Source organism: Phacochoerus africanus, chromosome 16 (assembly GCF_016906955.1).
Source record: "Phacochoerus africanus isolate WHEZ1 chromosome 16, ROS_Pafr_v1, whole genome shotgun sequence".
NCBI lineage: Eukaryota > Metazoa > Chordata > Mammalia > Artiodactyla > Suidae > Phacochoerus > Phacochoerus africanus.
This window is the reverse complement of record NC_062559.1, coordinates 9,455,897-9,475,848: the sequence shown is the minus strand read 5'-3', so window position 1 is coordinate 9,475,848 and position 19,952 is coordinate 9,455,897. Positions and strand designations below refer to the sequence as shown.

Here is a 19,952-nt window from a genome sequence, read left to right as displayed (position 1 = left end):
TGACAGTAATTAAGGCCACTTCAGTGTACACGTCCAATGGTTAAAATGACCAGTTGTATATTTTCTGCATTTTACCACCCACACACAACACAACAAACAAGTCACCTCCAGAATGGCTAAACAAAGCGTGTCCTAGATTACTCTGGGAGCTGTGGGTACCAGTTTGGGATCTTGGGTTCAGAGTGGTTATCACTGGACACCTCATGGGCACCAAGAAAGGACTCACTGTAAGGCAAACCTATACTAGACACTGGTGTTGGGGCTGAGCGAATGGGTGAGATTAAAAATACACATTCTTTGTCCTCAAGGATATTAAAGGCTAGAAATAGATCTAAGAGTAGCAATACAGCTGTGCTTTCAGGAGGTTCCAAAAATGTTCTTCAAGAGAGTCAGAGGGGGAAGTTCCTGTTGTGGCTCAGTGGTAGGGAACCTGACTAGTATCCATGAGGACTATGTGGGTTTGATCCATGTGGGTTTGATCCCTGGCCTCGCTCAGTGGGTTAAGGATCCAGCGTTGATGTGTGCTGCAGTGTAGGTGGAAGATGCGGCTCGGATCTGGCGTTGTGGCCCAGCAGCTGCATCTCCAGTTCGACCCTCAGCCTGGGAACTTCCATATGCTGTGAGTGCAGACCTAAAAAGAAAAAAAAAAAAAAAGAGAGAGAGAGAGATTCAGGATTCAGAGTGGGGGAAATCTCTGATGGACGCATGAAGGTGATGGAACTTGAACTGAGATTTGAGGGATAGGGAAGCAGGCGAGGCTACTCCAGACGACGGAGCACAGGTCAAGGTTCAGAGGAAGAACAAGAGAGGGTATATTTTATTTTAGTATGGGGTCCAGTTTGCCTGGGCAAAAATCCAGGCAGCCAGGTAGCTGGAAAGGTAGGAGGGGGCCAGGACCAGGAAGCCAGGCTTGCCAAATCAAGAATTTTCCACTTGATTTTGAGGAGAAGAATGAAGTTCTCAAAGTTGTCCCTGAGACTGATTAGCTAGGCATCCGTGTAGTAAATATATTGAAAAGTGGAGAGAGAGGCTCCTGAACAGCCAGCTGAGATGGGGATGGTCCAGACCCGACCAGTAGCCGTGGGACAGGAATGAAGGGGCAAGTGGGGGCGGGGCGGGGGGGGTGGTGCTCGGAGCAGGTAAGAGATAGAAGCTAATGGCCGCAAGGGGGGAGGAGGAAGGGTCAGAATGGGGCAGGGGGTGGTGGCTATGTTATTTAGGGTACAGACAATCTTTAATTCATTTCATAATGAAGATGAAGGAGTTCCCGTCGTGGCTCAGTGGTTAACGAGTACGACTAGGAACGATGAGGTTGCGGGTTCGGTCCCTGGCCTTGCTCAGAGGGTTAAGGATCTGGCGTTGCTGTGCGTGGGCTGTGGTGTAGGTCGCAGACGTGGCTCGGATCTGGCGTTGCTGTGGCTGTGGTGTAGGCCGGCGGCTACAGCTCCGATTGGACCCCTAGCCTGGGAACCTCCATGTGCCGCAGGAAGCAGCCCTGGAAAAGGCAAAAAGACAAAAAAAATAAAAAATAAATAATAATGAAGATGAAGAGAGAGAGTCGTATGCTGAGGGGAAAGGTTTGGGGGTGTCCTTTTAACTCGTGGTTTTCATCTGTTCTCGGGGTTAGGAGATCATGAAGGAGGAGAAGCACCAAGGCACAGGGGAGCCCAGAGACTGGGGAGAGAAAGGAGGATGAACAGACAGGCCTCAGAAGGCCTGAGAGGGAGCAGAGTGGACTGACCCGGGAACGAAAGCGAAGGGGGAATGGGCGGGAGAAAGCAGAGGCGATTTTCCAGTGGAGATGAAAGATGGCTTCACGTGCATCCCTAAGTTAAGAAATGAAGTCAGCTGCCTCAAAGGACAGGGCCAGGAGTGACTGGTGGCTCAAGAATGGCACGTCGACGGCAAAAGGTGACACACAGAGCCAAGAGGGGACGGATTCATGACTGGGGCCCAGACAAGGCTGGCGAGCAGGCACCACAGCAAATCCACCCCAAGGCCCAGCCATCAGTGCCTGGAACTCTAATGGGGAGACGGGAGAAAGCTACAGGCTTTGGTGGCGGGGGCAGAAGGGGGGTGTTTGCGTAATAAAAACCCAAGGAGTGAGGCATTCTTGGATTATCGAAAGCACATATTTGAACTGGTCAGCGTTCTGGGCTTTGCAGAGAAACAAGAGAGGGTAACTAGAGTGGGAGAATGAGCGCTCCAAGGCCTGAAGGTCATGGTGAGATGGAAGTTGGAAGGACAAAAAGAGGCTGGGGTCCCAAAATGTTTTGTTTTGTTTTTTGTCTTTTTGTCTTTTTGCCTTTTCTAGGGCTGTACCCGTGGCATATGGAGGTTCCCAGGCTAGGGGTCGAATTGGAGCTGTAGCCACTGGCCTACACCACAGCCACAGCAACATGGGATCTGAGCCTCATCTGTGACCTACACCACAGCTCATGGCAATGCCAGATCCTTAACCCACTAAGCAAGGCCAAAGATCGAACCCATAACTTCATGGTTCCTAGTCGGATTTGTTAACCACTGACCCACGACAGGAACTCCCCAAAATGTTTTGAAAATCACTGCAACCCCTTAAGCCAAACATGATAAGATGTAGTGGCTCTAGTGGTTCATGTTGAGAAGGACTTTCAAGCCTGTGTCCAGGCTCAGTTGGAGCAGTGCCCTGGCCATCAGTTGGTGATGTTGGTCAGAGGTGAGGGGAAGGAGAGGAGGCCGTCGATTAGCGACATCTGGCAAAGGCAAAGCCAGAAATGTCGCCTGTTAATCCTGTAAAACAAAAGTCAGATTTCAAGCTGAAGAGGTTGGAGGACAAGAGTCCCATGTGACTGGGAAGTCCAAGCAGCCTCATGCCCTCCTGGGTGACTGCAACATCCTGCCAAAGGGACGCCATAGTTAGGGAGGTCGAGACAGTGAGAAGGGCAGGATGTTTGGATGGTCAGTAGCAGGAACGTTCCATTCCTTGGCAGTGGTGGCCGTAAAGAGGGTAGGACACAAATGGTCTAGCACCAAACTCACTACGCAAAGAGGGAGAACTTGAAGTTGGTAGATGGACACGGTGAGGACAGGTGGAATAATCAGGGAACGCAGCACGGCAGGTGCTCTGTAGTTGTCTGCGGAATGAAGGGAAGCATCGCTAGGGAGCAAAGCGTATACCGGTCCCTTCTGCCACCCACAGGTCAGGGAGATGACAAGAAGGGGAGCCAATTGCTGAGAAGTGGCACCATCGGGAGATTGGCGGGTGGGCGCCAGCAGGAACAGGTCCCAGAAGGTGGGGACAGAGCCCGAGGAGCTGAGTCCTGGAGGCCTGCAGAGGGGAGGCTGCTCCCAGGACTTAGTATAAACTCCAGATGACACTCCAGGGAAGAGCATGTGGGTAACTCAGAGGGACCCATTCCTGCTTTAATGCAACAACTCAGAGCACAGGGAGTCCTCTCATCTCTTATGGGAAAGTGGTTTCCTGAAAAGGGAGCTGTGTGACAGAAATCAAACACAGCTCCGGGGTTGAACTCCAGCCGAGGAAGCATATCTGTGCTCCCGGGAATAAATGCCAAACCCCTTCATTCATTCATTCATTCATTCATTCAGGCACTCGCTGCAACTCAGTTTACCCACAGGCCTACGTCTGGGTCCTACCCACTCATGGCTTTGCTCTGCTGCTAAACACGGAAGCTGCTCCAAAACACTCCACATGTGACTGCCCCAGGTGACCTCACTGCGATGCATTTTAGAGTATCTATCCCTTGTGCTTTCAAATATCGTGTAATGTGTTGGACATACACGGGCGCTCGGCTGGCGCTTAGAAGTGGCTGTGATCCAGAGACCTGGCCACACGCATTCCAAGTGCGGACCCCCATACAAAGGGGAGGTGGTGTTCACACCTGACCACCCCCACTCCTCACACAGGGTATGACCTGTGGCTCCCAGTGCCTCAGCTGCTCCGGCTTTTTTTTTTTAATTACTCAAAAGAATTATCACATCTGTAGTTGTACAATGATCATAACCATCTCATCGCTCCAGCTCTTTTTGGAAACAGACGCACTTGGGTGTTTTGTTACTAAAGCTGCCCTCTCTTCAGATCATGGATGCTGCACAGCCGCAAAGAAGGGAAACAGAAAACCTCTGAGATGGTAAATTGCCATTCTCCTCTGGGCAGGGCTACAGCATGCCAGAGCAGCCACCGAACCGAGCTGTGCCTGGGTTTCCATAAAGTGTCCTGGAACCGATTCTGTTGACAGACACCTGCAGAGCTGGAAACAAGGAGCTCCCGCTGTGAAGGAGGTCCAGGGACACCTCGGCTTCAACCTGAGTGGATCCAAGAAAATCAGTGGTGGGAAAGTGGCGAAGAGGAAGGTGACTTGCTACGAAAGTGAAGTGGGACACGTGGCAAGAGGGGCAAGAGGCTGGCCCTGAGGAGAGGAGAGCTTGGCTGAAGGAGCCCCCCTCGAGACCCGGGTCGACCAGATGAAGAAGGATCCATTTTAAAGCGAAGCATGGCAGTGGAGCGATTTTTGAACTAATGATTTCAGAGCTCCTGTTGTGGCTCAGTGGTAACGAACCCAACTGGTATCCACGAGGATGTAGGCCTGATCCCTGGCCTCGCTCAGTAGGTTAAGGATCCGGCATTGCCGTGAGCTGTGGCATGAGTGGCAAACGCAGCTCGGATCTGGCATTGATGTGACTGGTATAGGCCGGCAGCTGCAGCTCCAGTTGGAACTTCCATATGCCCTGGGTGCAGCCTGAAATAAAATAAAATAATGATTTTGCTGCGGGTCAAAGGGGAACAAATGTGGTGAACTCTCAGCCTGGGTCCACACAGGGGGTCGATTGGTGTGGGGAACACTGGGGGTTGGCTGGTGGGGGGAACACTGGGGGTCGGCTAGTAGGGGAACACTAAGGGGTTGGTCCTGGGAACACTGGGCTGTCCTCTCTGTGAGGCGGGATAGAGGAGGACCAGCCAAGGGATGTGGACGCACCTGGTTGAAAAAACATCCTGAGAAGGAAAAATCCAACAGCCGTGACTTCATACATGCATACAATTCTTGCTGAGCAAGGGGACAGAGAAAAGAATGAAGAGACAAGAGGGGGACAAAGCAAGAGAACAGAACACCTGATTTGAGAGCATCAGGACATTGCAATGAGGCCACTGCAGGGACTGACGCAGGAACACTGTTCATCTCAATGGCTTATGTGACCTCAATTTTACTTTTTTTGTGTGTTTTGGTTCTTATTTTTTTTTATTTTTGGCTGCACTCGCAGCATGTGGAAGTTCCCGGGCCAGGAATCAAAGCCACACCACAGCAGTGACCTGAGCTGCTACAGTGACAATGCCGGATCCTCAGCCCACTTGCAAGTGGCTCCAGTTTTAGACAGGCCCCCAAAACTACCCGGTCTTCCAGATCTTCCTTGTCGGCTCCCAATTTCCCCAGGACTTCGTGCAGATGAGGGCAGGAAACCCTTGAGGAAGGAACGGACCAGAACAGGCGCCCTCTCCTCGCTGCCTGTCCTCCTGCATCGATGGCAGGTCCCCCCGCCCTGCTCCAGCCCAGAAAGCCTGGGGGAGGACATGGCGGGGTGGAGGGCACGGAGGAGGCCGCCGAGTTCTGACTCACCCCGTGCTCAGTGCTTGGCCCCGGGTGGGCAGGCCTGCGCGCGTGGTGAGTCACCGAGAGCCCGAATGCTCTTCTGAGCACCGCCAAGGACACGGATGCTCTTGCTGGCACCCTGGCACCTTCACACATTCTCTCCTTCCCTGTCGAGCTGCCAGGAGACGAAGGCGGTAGGAACTGAGGGTTTTTGGTTTTTTATAGCCCAAGATAGAAACTATCTAATGCTTTCTATTCTTCCTGCATCCCTTCTCAGTTCCTGGAAATCACTGACAGAGAGTAGGACAGAGAGCCCCCTCTGAGGCAGCCTCGCTGAGGAGCCATTCTAGGGAGGGGCAGGGGAGGGCCCGGGACACCTCGTGGAATTTCCCAAATGAATCACCTGGCTCTTTATTTTGACAGAAAATACCCAAGAAGTATGTAACTTTTTTATTTTTACTTTTTGGCTTTTTTAGGGCCACACCTGCAGCATATGGAAGTTCCCAGGCTAGGGGTCGATTTGGAGCTGCAGCTGCCGGCCTACACCACAGCCACAGCCACACGGGATCTGAGCCACATCTGTGACCTACGCTGCAGCTCGTGGCAATGCCGGATCCTTAACCCACTGAGCAAGGCCAGGGATCGAACCTGCATCCTCGGGGACATGATGTCGGGTTCTTAACCCACTGAGCCACAGTGGGAACTCCAGTTGCCAGGAATTTAAAGACGAATGAGCCTTTGTAATATCCTCACACTACTCTGTGTTAACTTACAAGACGGAAGTTAACTGCAGTAACACTACTCTGAATTAACTTCCCACAGGGGAAAGTCAGCTGCCCTTGAGCCTCTACTGTCTGTGCCACAGACCGTGGAGGATGGACATTTGGAAAAGCAAAGCTCCTGCTTTAGGAAGATGAGAAATGCAGTTTATTCCACCACCAAGTACTTATATGAGGAAGAGCACTGGGAAGTTACAGAGATGAGGAAGGCAGCTTCCAGGAGATTAAATCTAGTAGGAAAGATAAGATCCATACCTAAATCATAAGCGCAAAGTAACTAAAAACAGAGCTATCATATGATCCAGCAATCCCACTCCTGGGCATATATTTGGAAAACAGGAAAACCCTAATTCAAAATGATACGTGCACCCCACTGTTCATGGCAGCACTGTTTACAACAGCCAAGACATGGGAACAACCCATGTTTCAGCAACAGAGGAATGGATAAAGAAGATGCAGTACATACACACGGTGGAATACGAGTCACGAAAAGGGAATGAAATGATGCCACTTGCAGCAACACGGAGGGACCTAGAGACGATCATACTAAGTGAAGCCAGCCAGTCAGAGAAAGACAACTATCACCTGCTATCACGTATATGTGGAGTCTTAAAAAAATGATACACATGAACTTATTTACAAAACACAAACAGACTCACAGAGATAGAAAACAAACTTATGGGAGTTCCCACTGCGGCTCAGTGGTAACAAACCCAACTAGGAACCATGAGGTTGCAGGTTCGATCCCTGACCTTGCTCAGTGGGTTAAGGAGCCGGTGTTGCTGTGAGCTGTGGTGTAGGGCACAGACACGGCTCGGATCCCCCATTGCTGTGGCTCTGGCGTAGGCTGGCAGCAGTAGCTCCGACTGGACCCCTAGCCTGGGAACCTCCATATGCCAAGGGTGCAGCCCTAGAAAAAGCAAACCACCCCCCCCAAAAAAAGGAGGAGAGACATCAGCGAACCAGTGTTTCAGTTTAGGTGGGAGTAATGACCTGAAGGAGGGCGGTGACAGCGGGGACAGGAAAGGAGACGTGTGCACAACGTCACTGAGGTGACTAAACAGAGCCGGCATTTGTACTGGATGTGAGGAGGTGACAGAGAGAGAGAGGGACAGGTCAAAATGACTCTGGAAAACTGGGGACCACCAGAGATGGGAGAGTTTTGTCCACCACAGAAGACGGTTTTAAGCCAGAGTGATGGAGGAAATGACTTGGCATTAAACAGCCTATGGAGATGGGGGAGGGAGAGATTTAGCAGACGGCTCCCCTCCTGAAGGTTGAGAGGCCGTGGAGATGCCCAGAATACGGTCACAAATACTACAGGAGAGGTCGGGTGGAGAGAGAGATCTGAGATCAGCCACAGGGGGTGACAGTGGGAACCATGGGACCCAGCAAAGGAGAGCATTTTTTTTTTTTTTAGGGCTGCACCCATGGCACATGGAAGGTCCCAGGCCAGGGGTTGAATCGGAGCTGTAGCTGCCACCCTACACCACAGCCACAGCAGCCAGGGATCTGAGACGTGTCTGCAACCGACACCATAGCTCATGGCAACACCGGAACCTTAGCCCATTGAGCGAGGCCAGGGATCGAACCTATGTCCTCATGATTACTACGGGTTTCGTTACCGCTGAGCCACAACAGGAACTCTGAGGAGAGCATTCTGAAGGTTGGACCAACCAAAGACCTGCATTCAGAGGATGGAAGAAACAGAAACAAAACGGGGCAGAGCAGAAAGGATGAGTGTGGATTGAGTCCCCACCCCACGCTCTGCTCAGAGATTCGCGCACACTGTTATCCGTAAAGCATTTTCCCCATTTTACAGACGAGGAAACTGACTCAGGTTTGTCCACCAAACAACCCGGAGGCCACGTGAGAAACCCAAGATCAGGAGCTGCCACTGTGGTGCAATGCGATCAGCAGCATCTCTGAAGCACGGGGACACAGGTTCGATCCCTGGCCAGGGATCCAAGGATCCGGAGTTGCTGCAGCTGAGGCATAGGTTACAAGTGTGGCTTGGATCTGACCCTTGGCCAGGGAAATCCACATGCCATGGGGCAGCCAAAAAAGAAGAAGGAAAAAAAAAAAAACAAACCTGAGATCATTCGTTCCACATCCATCTCCAGCTCTCCCAGGCAACTGCAACACACCTGGTTCATGACCCCCGCTCATCTTCCTTGACTCTATTCTTCTGGTCCAACCCTCAGTTCTGACGCACTAAGTTCCTGCCTCCAGGCCTCCCTCTTCATGGTCTCTCCCGTCACCAGTCCATCTCTTTCCCTACCGCTCAACTGGTCGAACACACAGATCCAGTCCCCACAAAGCCTGCAAAAGCTTGCAAGGCCCTTGACGACACGGTTCTGCTAATTATAGGAGCACCTCAGGCCCCACCTGCAAGACTCCATCCCCGGCCCTGAAGACCTTCCTGTGGTTCACAGAATCCAGCCATCCTCCCACCTCTCGACACATTCCCTCTCTTCCAAGACTGCCTCCTACTGTTGTTCAAGAGCAATGCAGGCATCATATCCATCATATCCTCAGGGTGTCCTGGTCCTTCTGAGGGCCCATTTTCTGTACTCCTCACTGCCCTGGGCATCCCCCCCACACACAGCTCTTCACAGCACTCATCACACTGCAATATTCAACCCCCGCATACAAAAATGTAACCCACACGACAGTCCCTCTCACTGTATTAGCAGTAGTTTGGGGGCGGGGATTTGCTTTCACACACTGCTGTCTAGCACTCAACATTTCTGGGGAGAATTAATAAAACAATCAATTCAAATCCAAGTCTGATTCTGAGGTTCCCATTCCTTCCATTAAACTATCAAGTCAGAGAACAGAAAGAGAAACAGGATGGCATAGGGTGACAAAAAGGCAGAGGCTCTCTGTGAAAAAGCCACAGCTAACATCATACTTGTGGTGAAAGACTGGATGCTTTCCTCCTACGATTAGAAGCAAGATGAGAATAGCCGCTCTCACCGCTTCTCTGCACCATTGTACCGGATGTTCTAACCAGGGAAATTAGGCAAGAGAAAGAAATAAAAGGCATCCAAGATGAGAAAGGAAAAAGTAAAACTATCTCCATTCCCAGATGAGATCTTGTATATGAAAAATCCTAAAGAATTCACAAAAGATAATTAGAGTAGCAAACAAGTTTAGGTAGGATGGAGGATATACAATCAATATGCAAAAATCAGTTATATCCTGGAGTTCCCATTGTGGCTTAGCGGTTAATGAACCTGACTAGTATCCTTGAGGACTCGGGTTTCATTCCTGGTCTCACTCAGTGGATTAAGGTTTCAGAGTGGCTGTGAGCTGTGGTGTAGGTCAGCTATGCAGCTCAGAACCAGCATTGCTGTGGCTGTGGTGTAGGCTGGAAGCTGCAGCTCTGATCTGACCCCTAGCCTGGGAACCTCCCTATGCCGTAGGTATGGCCCTAAAAAGACAAAAAGACAAGAATAAAATAAAATAATAAAATGAATTTTTTAAAAAATCAATTATATTTCCATACACCAGCAATGAACAATGTGAAATGAAATCAAGCAAATAATTCCATCTATAATAGCACCAAAAATATTTAGGAACAGAAGTTCCTGTCATGGCTCAGCAGTTAATGAACGTGACTGGCATCCACGAGGACATGTGTTTGATCCCTGGCCTCGCTAAGTGGGTTAAGGATCCGGCGTGGCCATGAGCTGTGGTGTAGGTTGCAGATGCGGCTTGGATCCCACATTGCTGTGGCTCTGGCGTAGGCTGGCAGCTACAGCTCCAACTAGACCCCTAGCCTGGGAACCTCCACATGCCGTAGGAGCAGCCCAAGAAATGGCAAAAAGACAAATATATATATATATATATAAGACTTGTACACCGAAAACTATGAAACATCACTGAAAACTAACTAAGGAAGACTTACATAAATGGAAAGGCTTCCATATTCATGGATGGAAAGATTTAACATTATGAAGGTGGAAATACTCTCCAAACTGACCTACAGAGTCAACACAATCCCTTTCAAAATCCTAGCTACCTTTTTTTAAAAGAAATTGACAAATTCAGTGAGATCCTGCCGGGATCTATATCTAGTCACTGGGAACTATGTCTGGTCACTTATGATGGAACGTGATAATGTAAGAAAAAAGAATGTATCCATGTATGTATAACTGGGTCACCTTGCTGTCCAGTATAAAATTGACAGAACACTAAACCAACTATAATGGAAAAAACAAAAATCATTAATAAAAAAAATTAACAAACTAATTCTAAAATTCATGTGGAAATGCAGAATCACCAAATCAATAATGCAAAAGAAAAACAAAGTTGGAGGACTCACACTTTCTGATTTCAAAACTTACTACAGGAGTTGCCATCGTGGTGCAGCAGAAACGAATCTGACTAGGAACCATGAGGTTGCGGGTTCGATCCCTGGCCCCGCTCAGTGGTTAAGGATCCGGCGTTGCCGTGAGCTGTGGTGTAGGCAGGCAGCTGCAGCTCAGATTAAACCCCTAGCCTGGGAACCTCCATATGCCCACGGTGCAGCCCTAAAAAGACGAAAAAATAAACAAACACCTTACTATAGAACTATAATAATCAAGAATATGTGGTATTGGCACAAGGATAGACAGAGAGATCAATGCAGATCCCACAGATCATACAGACAACAGAGACGAATGGAACGGAATCAAGAATTCGGAAATGAACTCTTACGCTTAGTCAACTGATCTTTGACGAGGGTGTCAAGATGGTTCACTGGGGAAAGAAGAGTCTTTACAACAAATGATTCGGCAGCCAGAGATATCCACATGCACAAGAATGAACTTGGACTCTAGCAGATACCACATACAGAAATTGACTCAAAATGGATCATACAGCGAAAGCTAAAATAATAAAACTCTGGAGTTCCTGCTCTGGCACAAAGGGATCGGTGGCATCTCTGGAGTGCTGGGATGCAGGTTCGACCCCTATCCCAGCACAGTGGGCTAAGGATCCAGCTCAGATCTTATCCCTGGCCCGGGAACTCTATATGCTTTGAGGCAGTCAAAAAACAAAAAAAAAGAAATAATAATAATAAATACAATTATAAAAGTCCTAGAAGAAAACTTAGGAGTAAATCTTCATGACCTTGGACTAGGCAAAGGCAGCTATATACAAGACCAAAATCAAAAGCAAAAAAGAAGAAATAGGTAAACTGGACCTCATCAAAATTCTTAAAATTTTGGAGTTCCCTGGTGGCCTAGTGGTCAAGGATCCAGCACTGTCACTGCTGTGGCTCAGGGGCACTACTGTGGTGCAGGTTCAATCCCTGGCCCGGGAGCTTCCATATGCTCCCAAAGTGCGGCCAAAAAAAACCTTTTTTTTTTTTTTTTGTCTTCTTAGGGCCATACCTGCAACATAGGGAAGTTCCCAGGCTAGGGGTCAAATTGGAACTACAGCTGCCAGCCTAAACCACGGCCACAGCAATGCCAGATCCAAGCCAAGTCTGCCACCTACACCACAGCTCATGGCAACACCAGATCCTTAACCCACTGAACAAGGCCAGGGATCAAACCTGCGTCCTCATGGATGCCAGTCAGATTCGCTACCACTGAGACACATGGGAACTGCCCCCCAAAATGTTTTTTTCATTTGTGTTTCTAAGGATACCAGCAAGAATGTGAAAAAACAATCCACAGAATAGGCGAAAAATATTTTAAATCATGTAACTGATAAGGGACTTGTATCCAGAATATATAAAGAATTCTTACAACAATAAAAAACAAACAAAACCCCCAAATACCCCAAGTTTTAATTGGCCAAGGAGACTTTTCTCCAGGAAGATATACAAATGGCCAATACGCACAAGAAAAGAAACTCAATATGATTAGTCATTAGTGAACTGCAAATCAAAACCACAATAAGACACCACTTCAAATCTACTGGGATAACTGAATTTTTAAAAGACATTAACAAGTGCCACTGGGGACACGGAGAAATTAGAACTGCTGCAGTTTGCTGTCAGGACTATAAAATGGTGCAGGCACTTTAGAAAATAGTTTGGCAGTTCTATATGTTAAATGAAGTTACCATATGACCCAGCAATTCCACGCCCAGGTATATACCCGAGAGACCAGAAAATATATATCCATACAAAAACGAGGACAAAAATGCACCTACCAGCACATTCATAACAGCCAAAGAGTAGGAAGAGCCCAAATGTCCATCAACTGATGAATGAATGCACAAAATGTGGCATAGGCATAAAATTCAGTCATAAAAAGAAAGGAAGTACTGATACCTGCCACAGCACGCAGGAGCCTTTGTCTCAGCTGTACCTGTGGGATTTTAATTGATGGAGGTGAGTGCATGGCAAGGAGAGGGCAATGCCATTGAGAGAAGCTGAGTATTACTCACGTTCCTGAAAGGAGGGCACACCATGTGCACGGGGCCACGGGGGGAAGCTCCAGTTCGGGCCAGGAGGCAGGCATCTGGGGCAGCCAGAGCCTTTATTGTGTTTTCTGCTGGAACGGCAAGGCGGGACAGGGTCAACAGTTTAGGATTGCTTAGTCTGAGTAATTCTGGCCGGCTTTGGGGAGGGTCATCCTTAGTGGTCTGGTAGCAGGCCCTCAGTTAACTTAGGGCCAGGGAAATACTGGCTTGGCGTGTGAAAGTTTGATAAAGGGTATGGATGGTTTGGGGCGTGAACCCTGGACTGGGTCGTTGGCATATGAAAAGTGGGCTGCAGGGCGAGCCTATGGCTATCTCAAAGAGCTGGCTAGTCCTGGGAGAGGCGGGCTCTGCCCAGTCAGCAAGGCCACAAATGCCAGAGCATCAAGAATACAGAAAATAAGGAGTTCCCGTCGTGGTGCAGCGGAAACAAATCCGATTAGGAACCATGAGGTTACCGGTTCGATCCCTGGCCTCATTCGGTGGGTTAAGGATCTGGTGTTGCTGTGGCTGTGGTGTAGGCTGGCAGCTGTAGCTCCAGTTTGACCCCTAGCCTGGCCTGGGAGCCTCCATATGTTGAGGGTGTGGCCCTAAAAAGAAAAAAAAAAAAATACAGAAAATAAGAGAATGCAATGAATATAGGTGGCCTTCTGATAGATGGACGCCAAGTAGACAAACACATTGAAAACATTATGCCACGAAGCCAACCACAAAAGACTGAATAACCCGTCTCTATGAAATGTCCAGAACAGGCAAATCCATAGGCACAGAATGTAAATCGCTAGTTGCCAGGAGCTGAGGCGAGGAATGCAGAGTGGCTGCTGAGAGGTGCTGGGTCTTCCTGGGCGGGGGGTGACGACAATGTTCTAAAATTAGTGATAGAGGCAGAGCTCTGTGAACATCCCTAAAATCCACTGCACAGGTTTTTTTTTTCATTTTTTCTTTTTAGAGCCACATCTGTGGCATATGGAAGTTCCCAGGCTAGGGGCTGAATCAGAGCTGCAGCTGCTGGCCTACACCACAGCCACAGCGGTATAGGATCGGAGCCGAAGCACGTCTGTGACATCAGATCCTTAACATACTCAGCAAGGCCAGGGATCAAACCTGCATCCTCATGGATACTAGTCAGGTCTCAATCCGCTGGGCCACAATGGGAACTCCCACTGTACATTTTAAATGGGTGACTTGTATATGTGTAAATTATATCTCAATAAAGCTTTTAATTATGTATTTATTTATTTACTTTGCATTTTAGGGCCGCACCTAAGGCATATGCAAGTTCCCAGGCTAGGGGTCAAATCAGAGCTGTAGCCGCTGGCCTACACCACAGCCACAGCAATGCAGGATCCAAGCTACGTCTGCAACCCACACCACAGCTCAGGACAATGCCAGATCCCTAACCAACTGAGCGAGGCCAGGGATCGAACCCGAATCCTCATTGATCCTAGTTTTTTACTTTAATTCAGGAAGTTCCCGTGTGGAGTGGTGGGTTAATGATCTGGCGTTGCCACAGCTGTGGTGCAGGTTGCAAGTTCGATCCCTGGCCTGGGAACTTCCATATGCCACATGTGCAGCAAAAAAAAAAAAAAAAAAAAAAAGGAAGCGCGATGTTCAGATGTTCAGAACTTTCCCAAACGAGACATCTGTGGAGGGGAGGTGTCACTCCTACTTACCCTCAAGGTCTCTGGTCTCCCAGATTTTCTAGCTAGAGATGACGATTCATACAAGATCTCAACACTGACGCAGGAAACAAGACCCTTTTGATACCTGCGCAGGAGAATAACACAAAAATACTGAGTAACGAGATTATTCTAAGAGCTGAGCATGGAGCAAGCTGGAGCAGGGCTGACTAGACGGGGGAACGCCAAAAATAAGGCCTTTTGAGAGAGGAAAGTGGCTTAGAAAACATTGTGAAAGATGAGTGAGAAAAGTAAGCGAGAAAGAACAGAAGCAATCAGGGAAGCCTGGAGCCTGAAGAAAGGAGAGAGGAAAAGACGTGTCAAGAAGCATCCTTGGGAGTTCCCGTCATGGCTTGGTAGTAATGAACCTGACGAGTATCCATGAGGACGCAGGTTCAGTCCCTGGCCTCACTCAGTGGGTTAAGGAGCCGGCATTGCTGTGAGCTGTAGTGCAGATCCCCGACACAGCTTGGATCCCACGTGGCTGTGGTGGCTGTGGCGGCTGTGGCTGTGGCGTAGGACAGAAGCTGCCCGCTCGGATTCGACCCCTAGCTGGGAACTTCCATGTGCAGTGGGTGTGGGCCTAAAAAAAAAGACAAAAATAAATATCTTTAAGGCTGTGAGTCTGGGGAGGATGAGGTTGCCACTGACGGTTAAAGACAAAGCACAAAATGTGAGAATTAGGACACAGTGGAGACTCCCAGGCCAGTAATCAGAAAGAACCACTTAATGAATAAGGATCAAAATGTGTGCTGATGCCTAAGGTTACTCAGAAATGTTGCAAGCAGTGTATCAAAGAAAGACCACCAGGAAAGCTATGTGGGAAGTGGGTTTGCAGGGACTGGTGAGAAAATGAAATCTATTCCGCTGGGCTGCCAGCAGGGCATCGTGGTGATTGCCAGGCAATTGAAGATTGGAAAATGAGTAACAAATTGGGGCTAGAGAGAAAAATTTAGTAGACATCGGGATGTTTTAGAAACATATGAAAAAATGAACTTTGTAAAAGCAGAACTGGAGGAGTTCCCTGGTGGCTTAGTGCGTTAAGGATCCTGCGTTGTCATTGCTATGGCTCAGGTTCAATCCCTGGCTCTGTAACTTTCACATGCCATGGGTGTGGCCCAAAAATGAAAAAGAAAAAAAGAAGTAATGGAACTAGAACAGAGGAAATGAAACCTTCACTAAGTTCTACCTCCCACTTACCAGGACTTTATGAGAGGATTGTTCAAAATGATGAGAAGGTAGTTCTGACTTTCTTTCTTTTTTTTCCTTCTAGGTAAGAGCATCTTACAACAGTCCTGACTTCCTAGAGCTTCACAGATGGGAGATGACAAAGCTAAAAATAGAGTATGAACCAGAGTGTCTGGAACACAGAAGATGCTGCCTAGAGAGTTTTCTTAGAATTGAGGATTAGGAGGAAAAGGAGACGTCAGAATGGAGAGAAAAGTAGAATTCAAAGAGTAAGAAAGCAGTTAACAGCATCAAAAGTCAAGAATGGAGCCTGCCAGCTTTAATGAGAAAGCAATGGCTGGGAGTTCCCATCATGGCTCAGTGATAATGAGCCTGACTAGTATCCATGAGGACACGGGTTCGATCCCTGGCCTCACTCAGTGGGTTAAGGATCCAGCGTTGCCGTGAGCTGTGGTGTAGGTCACAGACAAGGCTCAGATATGGCATTGCTGTGGCTGTGGCATAGGCTGGCAGCTGCAGCTCTGATTCAACCCCTAGCTGGGAACTCCCATATGCTATGGATAGGGCCCTAAAAAGCAAGAAAGGAAGGAAGCAAGCAACCAATGCCTGGGGGAATAAGAGGAGTTCCTATTGGGGCGCAGCGGAAACGAACACGACTAGGAACCATGAGGTTGCGGGTTCGATCCCTGGCCTCGCTCAATGGGTTAAGAATCTGGCATTGCCATGAGCTGTGGTGTAGGTCACAGACACGGCTCGGATCCTTCATTGCTGTGGCTGTGGTGTAGGCTGGCAGCTGTACCTCTGATTCATTCCCTAGCCTGGAAACCTTAACATGTCACAGGGGCGGCCCTAAAAAAAAAAAAAAAAAAAAAAGGCAAAAAAAGTTAAAAATAAGAGTAAAAATTTAAGATAAGAAGCATAAAAAGCTGAAAATATTTAAAAAGCTAAAAAAAATAAAAAATAAAAGTAAAATTTAAGAAGCATAAAGAGCTGAAAGGGAAGGATGGATGTTGTCTGCAAATACATCAAGCAACAACAGCTGTCTGTGTTGCTCTGGAAGGAAGATTCAGGATCAGTGGCAGCAAGTGCAAGCTCGTCACCCAGGAGGACACATTTGGTAACACTTAGAGCCTCGCCAGGAGAGCACGGCCAGGTGTGCGGGCGTGGGCGCATGCGTGGGCGCGTGCGTGGGTAGACCATACGTTTGCAGACTTGATTACCATCCACTGGAGAAGGGATGGCTGAGGCTCGAAACCGAGAAGCCTGGAGAGAGAGCTGAAAGACCAGAGGGGGCAAAACGGTGGAGAGAAGCTAAAGGAGTGGAATTTATTTATTTTGGTCTTTTTGTCCTTTTAGGGCTGCACCCACGGTGTATGGAGGTTCCCCGGCTAGGGGTCTAATCAGAGCTGTAGCCATTGGCCTACGCCATAGCTCACGGCAATGCCAGATCCTTAACCCAGTGAGCGAGACCAGGGATCGAACCCAAAACCTCACAGATCCTAGTCGGATTCATTTCCACTGCGCCACGACAGGAACTCCCAAAAGGAGTGGAATTTAGAGTGAAGTGAAGGCATCGATTCCCATGCAAAGCAGAGAACGGCCCAGTGGACAAACTCCAGATAATCGTCATCTCTCAGTAAAACAGGTGGGGCCATCACCAGTGGTGACAGCAGCTGGGCAGCGGGGAGGGAGGAGGACGAGAACTTCCAAGGGAAAAACTGGCCAGGAGGTTTCAAGACCAACGGATCTAAAGGAACAACGAACCACAGCTGATGTGGAAGTCGCTGCGGCTGACAAGTGCAGCAGGCAGGGTCCCTGGAACTTTGTCTCCCCCTGCTGAGTCAGGCGCTCTGAGCAGCTAGGATGATGAAAGGGGCCCCACAGGAAAGAACTTGTTTCTTTGAGGGGGGCGAGGGGGTTGGGGGGAGGAGGAGGAAAACATAAACGATATAAAAATTGCCTTAGGAGCTCCCATTGCGGCTCAGCAGAAACGAATCTGACTAGCATCCATGAAGATGCAGGTTCAAGCCCTGACCTAGCTCAGTGGGTTAAGGATCCAGCGTTGCCATGAGCTGGGGTGTAGGTGACAGACGTTGCTCTGATCTGGCGTTGCTGTGGCTGTGGTGGTGCAGGCCGGCAGCTGCAGCTCCGATTCAAACCCTAGCCTGGGAACCTCCATGCACCACGGGGGCAGTCCTAAAATGACAAAATAAATAAATAAATAAATAAATAAATAAATAAATAAAAATTAAAATCGCCTTATAAGATAGATCCTGCAGCACTCAATGAGCTGCTGCGCCAAAGCCAAAGAGCAGCCGGATGTGAGACTGCTCACAGTCTCACAGGGGACAGCACCAGGCCACTCTCGCTAGTCTTTCGTCTGAAAGGCTCGTCTCTTGAGCGACCCACCCCTTTATCCAGGGACTGCTCTGACAGCCTCGGAGGGACTGCAGAGACCAGGAGTGGGGGCTTTGGTCTCTCTTAGGGAACTTACAACCAGGCGGGACACAGGCTTGTTGTGAATTTCAAACTTTCTCTTAAACGGGAGTGTCTGCTGTGGCTCAGCGGGTTCAGAACCCGACTAGTATCCATGAAGATCTGGGTTTGATCCCTGAGCCCACTCAATGGATTAAAGGATCCGGCCACGAGCTGCAGGATAGGTCATAGATGTGGCTTGGATCCCCAGATGCTGTGGCTGTGGTGTAGGCCGGCAGCTGTAGCTCTGATTTGACCCCTAGCCTGGGAACCTCCATATGTGATGGGTGCAGCCCTAAAAAGAAAGAAAAAAAAAAATGTTTTGTTAAACAGCTTATCTTCCCTCCAGAGGCCTGTTCACAGAATCACCTTTACGAGAACCCCTTGGTCTTGCAAACAAGGATGAAACCTACCTCAGGACCATAGGGGCATCTGGGAAAGGGTCTCTGTGCTGCCTCTGCTTTAGTCCCTCGCTGCTCCTGCTTCTCCCAGACCCACCCTCCTGGCTCCAGAACCATCTCTATTTTATAAGCCCCTTCACCTCGTCATTCCCTGCCGCAAAGGCAAGTTATGTATGTTATTCCTATGTTTCAATGGAAATCGACGGCCATAGTTAGGTTCCTGAAACTTTCAATGGTAATCCTAGGAAAACAAACAAAATGCTAAATAAATAAGTAAATGCACACATACACACACAGTCTAGGACTGCGGTGTTCTGATGTCACTCTTCAGGGCATGGGAATAACTATTAAGCAAGGTGAGGGCCTTTGAAGTTCTGAGATGAAAGGCTTTACCTAAATATAATGATCCCATTACAACCCACAGCAACATTCCCAGCCAACAGGCCTTTTTATCAGTATTTCACTGAGGATGAAGTTATGGCGACTTCCTTGCAATAAAGGGGATTTAACACGGTTTCAAATGATTTTGTTACTTTATGTTTTTTTGCTTTTTAGGGCTGCACTGGCAGCATATGGAGGTTCCCAAGCTAGGGGTCAAATCGGAGCTGTAGCCACTGGCCTATGCCACAGCCACAGCAATGCGGGATCTGAGCTGCGTCTGTGACCTACACCACAGCTCACAGCAATGCCAGATCCTTAACCCACTGAGCAAGGCCAGGGATCGAACCTGCATCCTCATGTATGAGTCAGGACAGGAAGTCTGATTTTGCTACTTGTGATGTCATTTCTGAAAGGGCAAAAAGGAAAAATAAGCGATTTCTTTAACCAGAGGGCAAGAACAGGCAATAAAAATCTGACTAGTGGCATTTTAGATGCAAGACGGTCACTCAAAGTTGATTAAACCTTCATTAGAAAGAAGGCTGAGAGCAGGGATATTGGTCAAGAGGAAAGGCGCAGAGCTGGCTCAGGCTGGCACGTGACACCATCACCTCCACTGACCCTCAGGGCCCGGAGGAGGGACAACGTCCCAGTGCAAGAGCCATCAGGGGGCAGATCCTCCCGAGCCTCGGACAGAAGCACCGGGATGGAGGGAAGAGGTGTTCTTTGAAGAGGCAAACCTGGAGCAGTGGGCCTGCAGAGTGGGCTCCGAGGGGCTCCGAGGGGGGCTCGGTCCAGCGGCAGGTGCAAGGCTGGAGGCGCTTTTAAGACAGAGCTTTGCAGCACCTGGGGCTTGCTCACCCGCAGGACTCTGATGCTCAGAAGATGGGGGCGCTTGTACAACTTCTACCTTGGAAGGAAGCCTAGGATAAGACTGAAGTCCAATGAGAAGAGGCGTGGCATGACGAAAGCAAACACAGTCAGAAGACCCGGGTTTTGATTTAACCCTGCTGTCCTTTACTTGATCGGCGACCCTGGACAACCTAC

At 48.9% G+C, this 19,952-nt stretch overlaps 1 protein-coding gene across 3 annotated transcripts in view; it reads right to left on the bottom strand.

Annotated features, from left to right (window-relative positions):
* The window catches only part of SLC37A3 (solute carrier family 37 member 3), a 103,464-nt gene that overhangs the window by 25,485 nt on the left and 58,027 nt on the right, over positions 1 to 19,952 (bottom strand). For 2 of the 3 annotated variants that reach the window (XM_047762964.1, XM_047762965.1), the window contains exons 16-18: positions 14,458 to 14,551; positions 12,752 to 12,858; positions 12,636 to 12,672 (exon numbers count right to left, since the gene is read on the bottom strand). In XM_047762964.1, the coding sequence (XP_047618920.1) occupies positions 12,844 to 12,858; positions 14,458 to 14,551 (109 nt within the window). In that variant the 3' untranslated portion in view covers positions 12,636 to 12,672; positions 12,752 to 12,843. The remainder of the gene's footprint in view (positions 1 to 12,635; positions 12,673 to 12,751; positions 12,859 to 14,457; positions 14,552 to 19,952) is intronic. The other variant, XM_047762966.1, reaches the window with a different exon arrangement.